A 16,069-nucleotide genomic window follows, 5' to 3' on the forward strand; every position below is an offset into this window, starting at 1 on the left:
GGGCCATTGGGTTAGCAGTCACCAAGTCCATCTGGTATTTCTGGGCAAGGCTGCCCATTTCCTAAGTCTAGCAGAATGGCATTTTCACCCGGATTCTGAAGTCTGCAAAATACAGATTACAAACTGTCATTTTAGAAAGAGGGTGCTGCTCTGTGACCTTTATTGGCTCTGGCCAGTCCCTTTCCTCCATAATTATACCAGAATAAAAATAAAAAGGGGTCTCTTTTACCTGGATCCATGGGAATAGAGCTGTGGTTGCTCAATGCTGTAGCTCCCTCCTCCTCTTCATCATCACTCTGTAATGGTGGGTCTGGCAAATGAAGCCCCAGAGCCTGAATAGCCAGAGAAGACAGCTCAGTCAGGGCCGGTCCTTCAAGGGTCCCAGCTTTACCTGCTCAGGAACAACGCCTCTTCCACCATACCTGGATCCGATCCTGGATATCAGCAACTACATCTCCATCCCCCACTGGTGCCAGCTCCACCTCCTCTGGTTCAGGATCTTGGTTCAGGGGCTGGTAGGAGTAACCAGCTTGGCCTGCCCCGGTTTCCTCTTGCTCTTCCTCAGGCTCCTCACTGCTCCAATCCCCAGTGCCTTCTGTAGGGCCCTGCTGCGGCCCTAGTTCCTCAGTCTGATTGGGGAAGATACGCTCAGGGCCCATGATGTCTCCCCCTAGAACTACTGTTGCCATCCGGGCAGGGGCTGCAAGAACAGGGAGGCAGGATAGAACTCTGATGAAATCAGGTTTACATTCAGTCTCCAGTCCAACTTCTTGTGGTTTCCTGTGTCCACAAAACATTTCAACGCTCCCAACCCACCCCAGCATCTCCTCGGTCTTCCATCTTTTAAGTCAGTTCTTATTTCAAAACGAGGCCCACTCGCCTCGTTTGGCCGTATCTTAAACAACAGCTCAACCGCAGACCAAGCTTTCTCCCAAAACACACCCCCTCCAGAACCCCGCCTTCCAGCCCCCACTCCTGACTCGGGAACTCCAGGTCACCAAACAAGCTGCCCCAGACCGGGAGTACCCGTTCCCTCCTCCCCTCTCAATATCGTTCCCCTTTGTACCACCTGACAAAGGCCCTTCAGGCCCCAGGGGCTCCCCTTAAATGGACCCAGCTGAGCGTTCCCCACCCGCCCCCGCCGAATGTCCGCGCCGGTATCTCCGCGCGCGCCTTACCAGCTCAGAGCCCGGGGCCCTACCCTCACCTTCACTTCCGGCGGGGTAGGACTAGCTTGTGTGCCGTACCCTCCAGCCCCGCCCCATGCTCATGATTGACGCGAGCGAGGACAACGACTCCGCCCCCTGCCCCGCCTCCGTTATGCCCGGTCCAGACAACAGAGAACTACATTACCCAATGACCCCCACGGGGTTTTTTTTTTTTTGGTGGCTTTTTACTCACAGGCGTAGAATCTCTTTGGGATCCTGCCCACTCCTCAGCCCCTGGCGTCCGTCCCGAAACCGGGGGACTACAAGTCCCGGTAGGCTTCCGGAACTTAGCTCTGACTGTACGTGCGCACTCAGCTGCCCGCCGGAAGAATCGAGCTTGGCTGTGTTTATCTTGTTGGGGACCGAGTCGTCGGTTGACGCGCAGCGGGTTCCAGGCTGCCCGCGACCCCGCCCCGGCCCGGCCTGGCAAGGTAGCGCGGGATGGGTGGTGTTACAAGGAAAATTGGAGGTGCTGGGGACGTCCTTCCCCAGAGCTGGAGTCGTGGGGAAGGGGCCTGAGAGTGATGAGGTGGGGGTGGGGAGGGAACTAAGGAATGAGGGGAAAGGAGAGTGTTAATGGGGAAGGAAGGGTCCGGGGAGGATGGAGAGGTGACCGGTGAGAGAGATCTGGCGGCTGGGGAAGGCATTGAGGAAACTGGAAGGAAGACTGGCTATGAAGAGAACGGGGAAGCTGAGGATAATGGAAGCGCGGGTGGGGGGGGGGCTGTCTGGCGCTGTGGGGGAGGGGAGGTTGGGATGACTGGAAGAATCCAGAGATCGCGTCATATACAAGGAGGAATACTTCTGGGCGAAAGATGTCGATGACTATTAGCATTTTCACCCTTAGTGGAAGAGGGAAAATGGAGAGCTGTCGGATGGAGCTTGGAGTGATGAGAAAAGGGAAAAAGAGAACACTGCAAAGCTCTCAAATCGAAAAGGGCCAGAAAGGGGGAATGAAAATTGCAAGAGACTAGGGAGAGAGTAGGCACGTGAAGGGAATTAACGAAGTTAAGAATGTGGTAATTATGGAGTATGGGGGAAACCCCAAGATAACAGAGACCCTGGGACTTCAGGGGGTTGTTTTCCATGAGCTTGAGTTCTCCTTGTGGAAGAGAAGCTAAGATTCTCTCTCCACCTTTGCGTGGAATTGCTTCTCTGTGGCCCTGTGAATTCTGTACCGTGATACAGCTGAAGGGGAGTAGAAGCTATGAGGGAAGGCAAAGGACTCCCATTCTTAAGCCCTTCAACCTCCCTGCAAGTCCAGATCCAACATATTTTGGATTGAGGACAGGAGTAATAAAGAGCTCCTGCTGGGGCTCTTTCAGGTTTGGCAGGGTGGCTATTTACAGCCTGGGGTGGGGGTTGAGGGAGGTTGGGTGGGGGGTAGAGGACTTGCAAGTCTGCCGAAAGCCATGTCTCTTTTTTTGCGAGGGGCCTCCCTTACTTGAGCTTTCTCGGTGCCTGAAGTTCTGCCTTGAACTGGGAGCAGATGATCCACCCAAGCACGGCAGGTGCCTGACAGTGAAGGCAATGCCAGCAGCTGCAGGAGACTTTGCCTGTCAGAGCTTTCAAATGTATACAGTATCACTAGGTTGCAGGTTGTCTTAAAGAGATTGTGACCTCTCAGACCTGGGTCTTTTTTTTCTCCTGTCCAAGGCCAATTTTGCTCCCCTACTTTCCAGGGCACACCCCCACGCCACCCGCCACCCCTGTTTCAGGGACCCAAGTGAAAGAACAGCTGCTGGAAACATTGTGTCTCTACCACAATAGCAGGGTTGGGGAAATGGCAGGAAAAGAAAACCCCTCCTCCCCACCCCCACTCCCTCAATCTACAGCAGACACATACCTTTCTGGCTTAAGGTCCTAGTTTTGGCAGCATACCACGCCCAGCTGTCAGAGGAACTCCTCATGCCTGTGAGGTGCCCTGGGTGACCCCAACAACAACAGCTCCATTTGACAAGAGCTTCCTATGAGGGGCTAACTACCCATGGTAACATGGAGGTCCCTATCGTGGACCTCACCCTGTCTTGGAAAGCGGGACTGTCCCACTGTAAAAGCCTAAAAGCTTTTCTGCTGGAAGCACCCATGCCAGCTTTCAGTGGACTCTTTGGGGCTGGCTGGGCTATTAATAGCTCTGAGTATTTTGAGATCCCTCTCCCCACCTTAAAGAGCGCAGAGATTCTTAGAGAGGTGGCAGTAAGCAGAGCAGAGGCAGAGATATAAGAGAAGCCATCACCCTGGGAAGGGAGCTGGGGCTTGTGCCAGACCACGGGCATGGTGGAGCCTCCGTGAGTAGGGGACGATCATGCTAAGACCTCGATCAGCAGACTCTGAGCTGGCTGGCAGTCAGGTCGGAGTGGCCCCACCCTTGGCTTTTGGAGAACACAGAACCAGGGCTAGCTCCTTGACCTCAGCAGCTCCTCTGGGGCAGGGCCAGCCACCTGAGCTGTGGAGGGGTGGTGTGGGAGGGACACCAGGGTGACACATAGAGGAGAGGGCTGGTCCTGGGCAGAGTTCTAGTGAGGCAGGCAAAGAGCCTTGCCTGAGTAGGCCGTGGCCCCAATTTGTACGCAGGTAGCAGAGGCAGCAGGCCGTGCCGGGGGGGCATGTTGCTGTGACCAGTGGCCCAGGGGATGTTACGGTGGACAGTGCACCTGGAGGGCGGGCCCCGCAGGGTGAACCATGCTGCAGTGGCTGTCGGGCACCGAGTCTACTCCTTCGGGGGTTACTGCTCTGGCGAAGACTATGAAACACTGCGTCAGATTGATGTGCACATTTTCAATGCAGGTAAGCTAGTGCTGGGCACGGCCCTGGGTGCCCACGTCAGGGAGGGGAATAGGTGGTTGAATGAATTTTGGTGGTGGGCCCCGTGGCCAAAGGGGATGAGAGAATGATGTCTTGTTTGGGAGAAGTTAGACAGCCTTGGAAGAAGGTTCCCAAGGCTGAGCTGAGCTGTGTCCACAGTGTCCTTGCGCTGGACAAAGCTGCCCCCGGTGAGACCCACCATCCGTGGGCATGCTCCTGTGGTACCATACATGCGGTATGGACACTCAACCGTCCTCATCGACGACACAGTCTTCCTTTGGGGCGGGCGGAATGACACAGAAGGGGCCTGCAATGTGCTCTATGCCTTTGACGTCAGTGAGTATGGAGCTACATTCTCCCACGTGGTGCCTCGTGGGGCTGGGGAGGTGTTGGTTGGGCTGGGAAGGGGGTACTCCAGAGGATAGGAGGACTGCCAGAGGTGCTTACCTGGCCCATCCTCTCACCTCCTTCAGATACTCACAAGTGGTCCACACCCCGAGTGTCAGGAACAGTTCCCGGAGCCCGGGACGGGCATTCAGCTTGTGTCTTGGGCAAGACCATGTACATTTTTGGAGGCTATGAGCAGCTGGTAGGTCTGGGAAGAAAGAGGTTTAGGGTGGGAATGAGAAAGAGGAGGGCAACTGAGGATGGTGGGATGGGAGGCTTTGGCTTGCTTTGTGGGTTTTGAGGGGAGGCATGGAGGGTCAGAGAGTGACTGCTGACCCCATCTTATATTCCTCCTCTACTTCCTATCTCTTTCCACTCAGGCGGACTGCTTTTCCAATGACATTCACAAGCTGGACACCAGCACCATGACATGGACCCTTATCTGTACAAAGGTCTGCCCTTTCTTCTTTATCCCAGGTCCCCACCCTCAGTCAAAGAAACCACAGGAAGCTCAGATAGTGAGAGCAGATCCTCTCACAGCCTTCATGCTCACCCTCATCTCTCTGCTCCTGCCCAGGGCAATCCCGCACGCTGGAGGGACTTCCACTCAGCCACAATGCTGGGCAGTCACATGTATGTCTTTGGGGGCCGTGCTGACCGCTTTGGGCCATTCCATTCCAACAATGAAATTTACTGCAACCGCATCCGAGTCTTTGACACCAGGACAGAGGCCTGGCTGGACTGTCCGCCCACTCCGGTGCTGCCAGAGGGGCGCCGGAGCCACTCAGCCTGTGAGTGTCTGCTATGTCCCTGCAGACTCCCCCTTCCCGCCCATTGTCCTCACACTCTGGACATTCTTCTCTCCTTCCAGTTGGCTATAATGGGGAGCTGTACATCTTTGGTGGCTACAATGCAAGGCTGAACCGGCACTTCCATGACCTGTGGAAGTTTAACCCGGGTAAAGAACACTGCCTTTAAGAAGCAAGGAGCAATTGAAGGGGGAGGAAAAGAAAGAAATAATCCTGAGTAGGTGAGAGGTCGAGGTTGGAGAGGATGTTGACTGGGCAGGTATTAAATCTCCATATAAACTCCTCTTTAGTGTCCTTTACCTGGAAAAAGATCGAACCGAAGGGAAAGGGGCCATGTCCTCGCCGGCGCCAGTGCTGCTGTATTGTTGGCGACAAGATTGTCCTCTTTGGGGGTACCAGGTTAGTAGGGGAGAGGAGAGGGCTCAGGGAAGGGACTGAGTCTGTGGCTGACATGGGAGGCGTTTGAGCAAGGCGGTCTCATGGGTCTGCTTTCTTCTTTCCTCTCTCCTTGGATCCCTATAGTCCGTCTCCTGAGGAAGGCCTGGTGGATGACTTTGACCTCATAGATCATTCTGACCTACACATTTTGGACTTTAGTAAGTATACTTATTCCCAAAGTGCTCCCGTCATCAGGTCCCTGTCTGTGGGTGGCAACATCCTTTCCTCAGCTTTGACCATCTCCCTCTCTCCCATTCCTCCTCCCAAGGCCCTAGTCTGAAGACTCTGTGCAAACTGGCTGTGATTCAGTACAACCTGGACCAGTCCTGTTTGCCCCATGACATCAGGTACAGTGAGTGAGTGGAGAGGAGCGATTGGTTGAGGGTGGGTGGCAGCACAAGCATGACCTGGTTAGCTTGGTCTCGGTACAGAGGAATAGTTTTTGTTCTGCTAGAGATGTAGCAGACTTATGGAGAGTGAGATGGAAGGGGATATAAACCATCTGCTGGGTAAATTGCATGAAAAAAAATTGTTTTTCAAACCAAGCTCAGAAGCATTAGTTTTTTAAGGTTTTATTTATTTTTAGAAAGATGGGAAGGGAGGGACAAAGAGGCAGAAAAACATTGATGCAAGAAAGAAACACTGGGGAGTTACCTCTTGTACATGCCCTGACTGTGAGCCAGTGACCTTTTGCTTTGTAGGATTGCACCCAACCAAATGAGCCACACCAGTCAGGGCTTTTTTAAAAAAAATTTGATTTGAGAGAGAGAGAAACATTGATTTATTGTTCCATTTATTCATGCAGTCATTGGTTGCTTCTTGTATGTGCCCTGACCTGGAATCAAACCTGCAACCTTAGCATATCGGGACAACATTCTAACCAACTGAGGTACCCAGCCAGGGCAAAAGCATCACTTCTTAAGCTCTGAGCCTATACTGTTGCTTTTGTTAACTTGCTGAGAAAGTTTGATTAAATCTTAGGACCTAGCTGCAAAGTAAAGACAAGTTCCAGAATTAAGAGAAGTTTTTCCTAGCTACTTCCCTTTGAATAGGTCCAAAGCAAGCACTGAAAGTCCTTTGTGTATAATTGTGCTCTTCTGGGTCATTCTATGACACATCCCTTTCCTTGTATCAGTTCAGTTTAACTATTACTTTCTGAGGGTCTGTGTGCACGAGCCTGAAATGGTGGGTCATAGGCTGGCCCAGGACTGACTGACATGTAGGCACCTAATACCAGTGAGGGTCTTGGCATAAAGAGGTTTTTGGTATATCTTTTTAGAATGACAAAATTATCAAAAAGATAGATTTAGCTTTAATATGAATGGGATGAGTGGGAAAGCACTCATTAGGGAGAGGAGAGCATGATCAGGCTCCTTGAAAGGGATGGTACTTAAGAGCAAAAACGGCCATTCCTGATGGGGCAGGGGGAGCGAGCTGCCTTGTGGGATCTGACCAGAAGAGAAAAGGCAGGTCAGGAACTTTACCGAGATGTGTACACCCATGATTTTCTCCAGGTGTTGAGCACAAGATTATCTATATAAACATAAACAGGAAGTTCACGTGAGCTTGCAGGTGGAGTTGTGGGTGGTGTTGGATTTAGTGGTGGGTGGGACCTGATAAACATAGTAGGGCTATAAGGAAGAGGTGGCTGTTGATAGTTAAGCTTTAAAGAAGTTGAAGACACTGGTGTATTCATGGTTTTGTTAGCAGTTCTGGACTTGAGGGGTGGAGGCTCCTTCTTCTGTCCTTTATGTTTGTCACCATTTGCCTTCCAGGTGGGAGCTGAATGCCATGACCACCAACAGCAATATCAGTCGCCCCATCGTCTCCTCCCATGGGTAGGAGGAAGTTCTGCCGGCACCCCTACTGAGCCTGCTCTTGTCTCCACTGCCCCTGCCCATCTCTCACCTGCCTGCCCCTTTGGACCCTGGTTTACCTCTATGTGGAGTTGTTGGACTAGAGGTGTTTTCAGTGCTGTGAACTCAGTGGGGAGCTGTGGGGGGAGGGCTAGGTTCCCTCCCTCCTTGGGCCGAGGGCCCCTTCCCTTGGTGCTCTGTCCCATCCACCTCCTTCCAACTGCTCCTGGGTCTCTGCTCTGCCCCAGGCCAGCCAGGCTCTGCTGAGAAGTGAAGGGAATGGGGAGAAGGGAGAAGCGAGCAGTGTCTGGGTCTCAGAAGCTTCCCCCAGCTCTATTTTCACCCCGTCCCTGCTTAAGCCATGAGCACTGATTGGGAGCTGAGAGAAGTTGCAGCTGTTGCCATGAAACCTCCTTCTCCCTGACCTGGGGAAGGCGAGGACCAGCAGATAATCCCACCCCCCTTCCTCGAGCTGTTGCTGTAACCCTGATGCTGTCAGCCAGCTCGGATTTTATAAAAATGAATTAAAAACCTCCAAACGTAATTATCTGTTTTTGTGGAATGAGATTGCAAAGGGGGGTTGGGGTGCTGACGTTCCGGCTTCTCAGCCAAGAGCATTTGCAGATCGAATACCACTGCGGCCTGGCCCTAGCTTCTCCGGCGCTGAGGCCCGAGCCCTGTGACAAAAAGGTGCCGGTAAATCCAGTGGGCGTTCCTTGCGGCCTAGAGCTTCCAGGCGGCACTCCTGGTTCTCACACAAGCAGCTCAGCAGTCAGCAGCACATTGTCTCCAGTTACGTGTGCAGACTTGGCCTCCGGGGCTGCCGGAAGAGGCGGGACGGGAGCCCCCGGAGCGGAAGTGACGCAATTTGTCCTCGCCGCGCCTAACGAGGCAATGCGGAGAGTGAGCCGCCGCGTCCCGGAGCTTCCCGGGTCTCCCGGCGGAGCCCGGGACGACGAGGAGGATGGAGGGGGCGTGGCCTCCGGGGACCTACGGAAGGGTGAGGGCGCGCGGCAGCGCTGGTCGGGAGGAGGACGAGATGCAGGGCTCCCTGTCTGGTGCGGGTTTCGAGCCTGCGGCGCAGTTACCGTGAGCCTGGTAAATTCTCTGAAGGGCTAACGCGAGGAGCGTCCCCAGCGCAATGAGAAGTGAGGAGTGAGAGGGGATGCTCACTGGGCTAGGACATCCTGAGCAGTTTCTTAAAGCGAGGGTGAGGAATTTTCCCCAGGGAGAAGAGGCGTGTGCAAAAGCACAGTCAGAAAAGGGCTTGGGTTGCTGGGGAAGAAAGGCTGGTTAGTAAGTCAAGATTCAGGAAATTTAGCCAACATTTATTTAGCATCTGTATGCAGGCACAACTCTAGATGCTGGAGATACAGTAATGAATGAAGCAGACAAAAGCCTCTGTTCTTATAGAACTTGTCTTTTAGAAAAGGCAGTTAAAAAGAAAAAAAAGGAATATGTGCCCTGTCTGGTGTGGCTCAGTGAATTGAGCGCCAGCCTGAGAACCAAAGGGTGGCTGGTTGGATTCCCGGTCAGGGCACATGCCTGGGTTGCAGGCCAGGTCCCGAGTATGGGGTGCATGAGAGGCAACCACACACTGATGTTTCTCTTCCTCTCTTTCTTCCTTTTCTTCTTTAAAAATAAATAAAATCTTTTAAAAAGATACGTAAATCAATATATTAAAAGACAATATTAAGCACAGGATTGTATGTTGTAAATGGAGAATTTTATGGCATGTGAATTGTATCTCAGTTTCCCAAAGAGGTGGTAGGGGCTGTGGAAAGAAATAAAGCAGGGGAGAGGTTGGAATTGTAAGTGATCAGAGTAAGCCTCACCGAGTATGTGACATCTGAGCAATGGTTGCGGGAGGTGAGGCAGCAGATGGCATGGTGTCTTTCCAGCAGTGGGAGGTGCTGAGCTGAGTTGTGTGCCCCTCCCGCCTTTACCCTTTTCCACAGACACATCTAACATGTCATTTGAGGAGCTGCTGAAATTGCAGAGCAAAGTGGGAACTAAGACTTACAAACAATTGGTAGCTGGAAACAGCACTAAGAAGCACGGTTCTAGACCACCTATCCAAAATGCATGTGTCGCAGATAAGCACAGGTGAGGAGCAAGGCCTGCCCCAGGAGTTGGAGGATACGGGGACCTTGAATAGGTGTCTGCTTTCTCAGGTGGCAGGTGGGAGGCTTTTGACCAAGACTAGGGTCCCCTTAAACTGTCCTTTAATTTCTCCATAGGCCTCTGGAAATGTCAGCCAAGGTCCAGGTGCCATTTTTGCGTCAAGTTGTTCCCATCAGTAAGAAGGTGAGAGGCAGAAAATGCTTTCTTGTGAAAAGAGACTGAACTGGGTTTTGTTTGTTTGTTTGTTTGTTTGTTTTTAAATATTTTCTGTGTTCTCTCCAAAGGTAGCCCGCGACCCCCGCTTTGACGATTTGTCAGGGGAATATAATCCTGAAGTGTTTGACAAAACGTATGAATTCCTGAATGACATCAGAGCCAAAGAGAAAGAGGTGTGCTGTGTGAAGCTGGTCCACAGGGTTCTGAGGGGTAGGAAACGGGCACAGGTTAGAGGGTCTGGCAGAGGAACCAGGAACATGGTGGTGGGGCAGGTTTAATTCTTCTTAATTTGGTTCTTATAGTCAAATCCTGGCTTGTCAGTTCATTAGCTGACCATTAGCAAGTTATTTAACCTGGCTTTGCTTCAGTGTTCTAATCATAAAAAGAGAGTAATAATTCCTGTCTCATAGTGTTATTGAGTTAATGTATGTGGACCTCTTAGAGTAATGCTTGGCACAGAATTTCAGCTAACATTTACAGAATGCTAACCATCATATTGATTTCCCACTGTGGAGCTTGTGAAAAAGCAACTGAAGAAGCACCGTTCAGGGGAGGAGCATGAGAAGCTGCAGCTGCTGCTACAGCGAATGGTGAGTCAGAATTGTGGGTGGGTGGTAAAAGTAGTTCAAGGCAAGAGATGATGATTCACAGTCTCTCCTATTCACCCGTCTCATCTTTGCTCCCCAGGAGCAGCAAGAAATGGCACAGCAGGAGCGAAAGCGGCAGCAGGAGCTGCACCTGGCCCTGAAGCAGGAGCGGCGGGCTCAGGCCCAGCAGGGCCATCGTCCATACTTCCTGAAGAAATGTAAGTGGGGCACAACTGTTACAGGCTAGTAACAGGGATGGAGCCGGAGGCCATAGCAGGGTACTGTGCTGGAGGTCCACGAGCTCCCTAAGGGAGTATGAAGACGATCCCGTGGTAAATTGGAGGAAAGTAGAAACGTAGTGGGGAGGAGTTATTTGTAATGATTCTTGTTTCCCTAATTAGGTTGTGGGCAGGGGGTGTTGCTTTTATCTCTGTCCTGCCCCCGACATATGCTGGGCTGGGCACACCAGAGCTAACAGTTGAGCTGAGAAAGAATGGAATCAGAAAACATGGATTTGCATACACACACCAGAGAACTCTAATAAAGTTGTGTGTCTCAGCACAGTGGTTGAGAATTACTGCTAGGTTAAGGGAAAGAGGGGTGTGCCCTCCTTGGCTCACCAACTTTTTTTTTTCTGTTATCTAGCTGAGCAGCGCCAGTTGGCCCTAGCTGAAAAATTCAAGGAGCTGAAACGCAGCAAGAAGCTAGAAAGCTTCTTGAGTCGAAAAAGGCGCCGAAACGCAGGCAAGGACAGGAGACATCTCCCTTTGAACAAAGTCTAATGAGGAATTGTCCTCAGCTCTGCCGCTGCCCTGATGAGAAGTGGATCTGTGAGGACAAACTTGGGCTTGGCCTGTCCTGGTTCTTTCCCATTCAAGGACAAGAATCACAGCTGCCCTTCAACTAGGTTGGCTCAGAAATGACTCGAGGATTCTTGGACTGCCCCAGGGCTGGACAATAAAAGCAGCTCAGCCTTCTGCCATGCCACACTTACTCACTCACTCTGCTTGGACCTGGTGCATCATGTCCTCATGGCCTCCAACCTTTACCTTAAACCAATGATTCTGACCTAGGAAAAAAGAATCAGTGACCTTTGGGCTAGTGAAGGCCATCCAGTCTGTTGATGGCTCTCAGGACTCAGACTTTATGTAGGAGCCAGTTCATAAACATTCTCGTCACTCATCTTTTTTTTTATTCTGCTTTTTGTGTGGGGTTTGTGGGTGGCCTGGAACTACTGTCTTGGTGGACCATGTGTGGGGGCAGCAGAAACCTAAGGCCCATACAGAGTGGGAAGTGAGATCAGAGATCCCTCCTATTTAAACCCAAAAGATGACACAATCATTTAGAGTGAACCAGTCCCACAACTCACCTACTGAACTTTCACTTTGGATGCAAGGGGAGGTGTGAAGTAGGAAAAAAAAAAAACGTGTCCCCAGTGATGTAAGCACAGCTGGCTTTCCATACTGTCTGGGTCTAGGAGTCATGCTACCTGTGTGGACTGAAAAATCCTTAAGCTGATAGTTCAGTTTAAAGTGGTCTTAGGTTGGTGGTCCCTCCAGGCACCTGGCAGCAGGAAAAACAGGTCTCTCGAGGACTGTCCTTTAAACCTGGGCCTCCAAAAATTAGGTACCTGAGATAAAATTTCAAAGACTCTGAGTTTATAATGAAACAGAAAGCACACAAGAAGCCACTATGAGCAAGTCATTAGGAACAATAGATAAGCAGACCAGCAAAGATAGATGTAGAAAGTATAACATGCAAAATACAAAATGTCTTATGTTTAATGAAAAAGCATGACTAATGAAAAGGATATCAAAAACACCAGATTAGCTTGTTTGAAACTTAAAAATGAAAATACAAATTTAGAAACTTCATGGTAAAGCAGTAGATTGGACACACCTGAGAAGGGGATGAACCGAAAGTAAATCTGAAGATGTTACACAGGTGGAGCACAGGGTCACAAAGAAATGGAAACTGGGGGAATGAGGTTAGAAAACAGGAGTGGGGAGGAGGATACAAGGGGTCTAAATAGTAATGGGAAAAATACCAAAAAAAACCCCCACCAAAACAAGATAGAGTGAAGTGTGACATCAGAGTTCTGGAAGGTGTGGATAAGGCTGAAAATTTTCTAGAACTGAAATTTATAAATGCTAGCTCAGGAAATTCCAAGCAAGAAATAGATAAATAACAAATTAATGGGACATCAGGAAGACATACCTAAAAACAGCTATAAAGAAAAGGAACACACTGGCCAGGTAGCTCCGTGGGTTAGAGCATTGTCTTGATACACCAAGGTTGCGGGTTTGGTCCCTACTCAGAACACACAGGAAGCAACCAATGAGCACATAAGTAAGTGAAATAACAGACCAATGTTTCTCTGCCTCTCTAAAATAAAATAAAATAAAATAAAAGGTGCGGGGAGCAGGGGAAAGGCAGAAGAAACTAGGATGTGGCTGGCTGGTGTGGCTCAGTGGATTGAGTGCCAGCCTGAGAACCAAATGGTCACTAGTTCTATTCCCAGTCAGGGCACATGCCTGGGTTTCGGGCCAGGTCCCCAGTAAGGGGCACATGAGGCAACCACACGATGTTCTTCTCCCTCTCTTCCTCCCTCCCTTCCCCTCTGTCTAGAAATAAATAAAATCTTTAAGGAAAAAAAAAACAAAACCCTAGGATGTCTATTGCTTGATACTTCTGGAATGGGGTGCAAGATGTTCTGATGACAGTGAAATGAAACATGTAAGCAGAAGGCTAATTACCAAGATAGTTTGCCTTGCCCAGAAGGAGGAGGGATCTAGGGCTTTAGGGTCCCCAATGACATGTGACAATGCTACTTTAAAGCCAAAGAACAGATTCTGGCTGATAAAAGCAGAAAAAGACTATTGAACTATTAGGCTCACAGAAACTCTTAAGAAGGTTGGAGAGTAACTTTAAAAAGTGTGTGTTGGGGAGGGGAGGTGGTTCTGAGCAGTTAAAAGCACTCTAAATCCTACCTTGGAACCAGAGTGTTGTTGTGAAGATGTCACTGCTGCCACCAAGGGTACGCTCCACTTTTCTTCCTGCTTGGCTCTAAATTTAGAAATTACTGGCAGAGGCATCTGATTACCCAGGCCTTGGTTACACGGCTGCAAGAGGATGCTGGGAAAGCAAGTACCTGCTCTTTTACATGGTGGGAGGCGGGCTCTTACCTTACATCTAGATTTATGGTGGTAAGTTTCCCAGCATGAGAAGGGGTTTCCAATGAAGGCTGGTCAAGGACACCTGTGTCCACTGCGAGGCTATATGGGCTCCCAAGCCCTCAAACTGCTACTTTTCCCTTCAGGGATGTGGAGGAGGCATTGGAGAGCTCTGAGCTTCAGTTAAGGATTTGTTGGGGTGGATTTTGTTGTTCTTTTTTTTTTTATTGTAACAGATTTATTGAGATATAATTCACAAATATCATACAATTTACTCATTTAAAATGTACAAATCAGCAGCCTGCACACTGAGCTACACCAGCCAGTTCGATTCCCTGTCAGGGCATATGCATGGGTTGCAGGCCAGGTCCCCAGTAGTGGATGCATGAGAGGCACCCACACATTGATGTTTCTTTCCCTCTCTTCTCCCTCCCTTCTTCTCTGTCTAAAAATAAAATCTTTTTTTTTTTTTAAATTCGTAGTCAGCAGGCCTGGGTTGGGGCCCAAGGGTCTTTCTTTTTTTCTTTTTTTTTTTTTTTAATTTTATTTATTTTTAGAGAGGAAAGGGAGAGAGAGAGAGAAATATCAATGTGCGGTTGCTGGGGGCCATGGCCTGTGACCTAGGCATGTGCCCTGACTGGGAATCAAACTAAAATCTTTTTTTTTTTAATTTAAAAAAGGTACAAGTCAGTGATTTCTACTACAGTCATAGAATAGTGCAACCACCATCACAATCAATTTTAAAACATTTTTGACACCCTTCCTTAAGAAGCCCCAGCCCTCTAGCAGTCACTTCCCTTTTCTTCCAGTTCCCCCAGTTCAAGGCGATCACTGAACCACTGTCTCTGTTTTGGGACACTTCTTATGAATGGAATTAATGTGTTGTCCTTAGTGTGCAAACCAGCTGTAGGGATACGAGGAATCGAGGCTGTGGGGATGGTCTCACTTAGGGTAGCAAACTGCTGTCCACTGACTCATCCATGGTTTGCCCTCTGGGGATGGTAAGTTCTGACGGTGGGCAAAGAGGCTCAGGTCTTCACTGGTGCTGGCGAGAGAAGGGCCAAGTCCAGACTGCTCCCTGGATAGCTGAATGTGGGCAAATCGGCCAAGACAGAGTCTGAAGGTGGGGTTAGGTTGCATGCTAAGGACAGTGGGCAACACAGGAACTGGATGGCAGACAAGAACGTGCGAAGTTTTGGGGCCACAGTTGGGGAGTTCTTCACTTAATGAAATGCTGGAGACTTGTCCATTGCAGATGAGCAGGTAGGTCCCCTGTGGGAGACCGAGGGACGGGTGGCTGAGGATGAACGGAGTTGAACAAGTGCACGGAGGAAGACCTAGTGGCATGGAGCTCAGCCCACCTAGGAGCCCAAGGGGCGGCGGCAGTGGCACAGCGTTAAAGTGGGTGAAAGACCCATCTTGTCCCCTACATGTGCTGCATACTTGCCTGGCTACTAGAGCCCAGGAGCTCTCTGGGTTTCGGATGGAGGATAGGTCCATAAAGAGTGTGAGAACCCAGAAAAGGGCAAAAAGCTCTGGACTCTAAAGGCTACCTCAAGAATAGGCATGGGCTGCTCAGTAAGAGAGAGTAGGCGATGATCTCTGGCATGAAGACGGAGAGGCACCCAGGTGGGACACTGCAGCAGCCTGGGTGTGCCCTGGGGCCTGCCACAGCCCGAGACTGCTGCTGCCTGTGGCTCGGCTGTGAGGACCACTGACAGCTCCATGGGGCTATCCTACTGTAGAGCAAAGCAAGCACAGGCCCTTTGTGTCCATCCTATTGGCCCTCAGGTTCATTGCCTCGTCCTGGGCACCCTGACTCTCACAAGCCCTGACCTCTTTTTCCCTTATGGATTCTATTCCAAATCTGTCCTGGGTGGCACCCAGTTCTATCTGTCTGGCTTCTGAACTCTGTCACCACCTGACTCACCCCTTCACCCGCCTCCTTTCTTCTGTAGCTTTCTCCTAGTCACCTCTTGGCTGCAAGAACCATGGACTCAGGATGCCTGGGTCACTCCCTCCCTCCTCCCCTGATGGCCTTTGCCAAAAGGCAGAGCTCCACTCCTGGCACGCGGCCCCCCTAGCCTGACCCGCCCTGCCTCAGTGTGGGTGGTGCCAGGGGAGCCATCCGCAGTGCAGCCCTGCCTACCTGGCTGGTGGGGTTTGGCTTTGGTGACGTGGGCTGCTCTGCACAGCCAGCGGGTGGGCAATGAGGAGAAGAGTTCCATCTAGGTCTGCTTCCAACCCAGATCCTAAAGCATCTGGACGGCACACATTTGGCTCCTGGGTGCCTTCAAGTGCCCTCTATCTCACCATCCCCCTGTCAGCCTCACTAGGGAAGGTGCACTCACTGCTGGGTGTGGTGGCCATTGGCAAAGCCTCACCGTGTCAAGTGCTCCCACACCCAGTGCTGGTCAGAATCCCACAGTGACCGATCCAGTTCCACAAAGAAGGAAAATGGAGCCC

The 16,069-nt window shown here is 50.7% G+C and overlaps 2 protein-coding genes across 6 annotated transcripts in view; one reads left to right on the forward strand and one right to left on the reverse strand.

Annotated features, from left to right (window-relative positions):
- MEA1 (male-enhanced antigen 1) overlaps positions 1 to 1,533 on the reverse strand; it is a 2,006-nt gene extending 473 nt beyond the window's left edge. Inside the window, exons 1-3 of one of the 4 annotated variants that reach the window (XM_045842894.1) lie at positions 1,402 to 1,533; positions 423 to 700; positions 230 to 332 (exon numbers count right to left, since the gene is read on the reverse strand). In XM_045842894.1, the coding sequence (XP_045698850.1) occupies positions 230 to 332; positions 423 to 689 (370 nt within the window). In that variant the 5' untranslated portion in view covers positions 690 to 700; positions 1,402 to 1,533. Of the gene's footprint in view, positions 1 to 229; positions 333 to 422; positions 701 to 1,069; positions 1,152 to 1,178; positions 1,319 to 1,401 lie in introns of those variants that run through there. The other 3 variants (XM_045842896.1, XM_045842895.1, XM_045842898.1) reach the window with 3 other exon arrangements.
- KLHDC3 (kelch domain containing 3) lies at positions 1,506 to 11,612 on the forward strand. 2 transcript variants are annotated; one of them, XM_045842893.1, is made up of 15 exons: positions 1,506 to 1,639; positions 3,783 to 3,995; positions 4,173 to 4,349; positions 4,487 to 4,602; positions 4,781 to 4,852; positions 4,978 to 5,191; positions 5,272 to 5,358; positions 5,500 to 5,608; positions 5,732 to 5,805; positions 9,462 to 9,609; positions 9,744 to 9,810; positions 9,912 to 10,016; positions 10,359 to 10,433; positions 10,531 to 10,648; positions 11,076 to 11,612. In XM_045842893.1, exons 2-15 carry the CDS (start codon positions 3,842 to 3,844, stop codon positions 11,210 to 11,212), a joined length of 1,653 nt encoding a protein of 550 aa, XP_045698849.1. In that variant the 5' UTR covers positions 1,506 to 1,639; positions 3,783 to 3,841; the 3' UTR covers positions 11,213 to 11,612. The 2 variants fall into 2 exon arrangements, with proteins under 2 accessions (XP_045698849.1, XP_045698848.1); XM_045842892.1 differs by lacking the exons at positions 9,462 to 9,609; positions 9,744 to 9,810; positions 9,912 to 10,016; ... (1 more) ...; positions 10,531 to 10,648; positions 11,076 to 11,612 and adding exons at positions 5,916 to 5,994; positions 7,423 to 8,047.
- Positions 11,613 to 16,069: the final 4,457 nt, after the last annotated feature.

Source organism: Phyllostomus hastatus, unplaced genomic scaffold, assembly GCF_019186645.2.
Source record: "Phyllostomus hastatus isolate PE091 unplaced genomic scaffold, TTU_PhHast_1.1 phas_contig_40, whole genome shotgun sequence".
NCBI lineage: Eukaryota > Metazoa > Chordata > Mammalia > Chiroptera > Phyllostomidae > Phyllostomus > Phyllostomus hastatus.

Coding starts and splice junctions, on each gene's coding strand:
- KLHDC3 (XM_045842893.1), top strand. CDS start 3,842: ATGTTACGGTGGACAGTGCACCTGGAGGGCGGGCCCCGCAGGGTGAAC. Junction 5,806..9,461: donor CCTACACATTTTGGACTTTA/GTAAGTATACTT, acceptor CCTTTTCCACAG/ACACATCTAACATGTCATTT. Junction 10,017..10,358: donor TCAGAGCCAAAGAGAAAGAG/GTGTGCTGTGTG, acceptor CCCACTGTGGAG/CTTGTGAAAAAGCAACTGAA.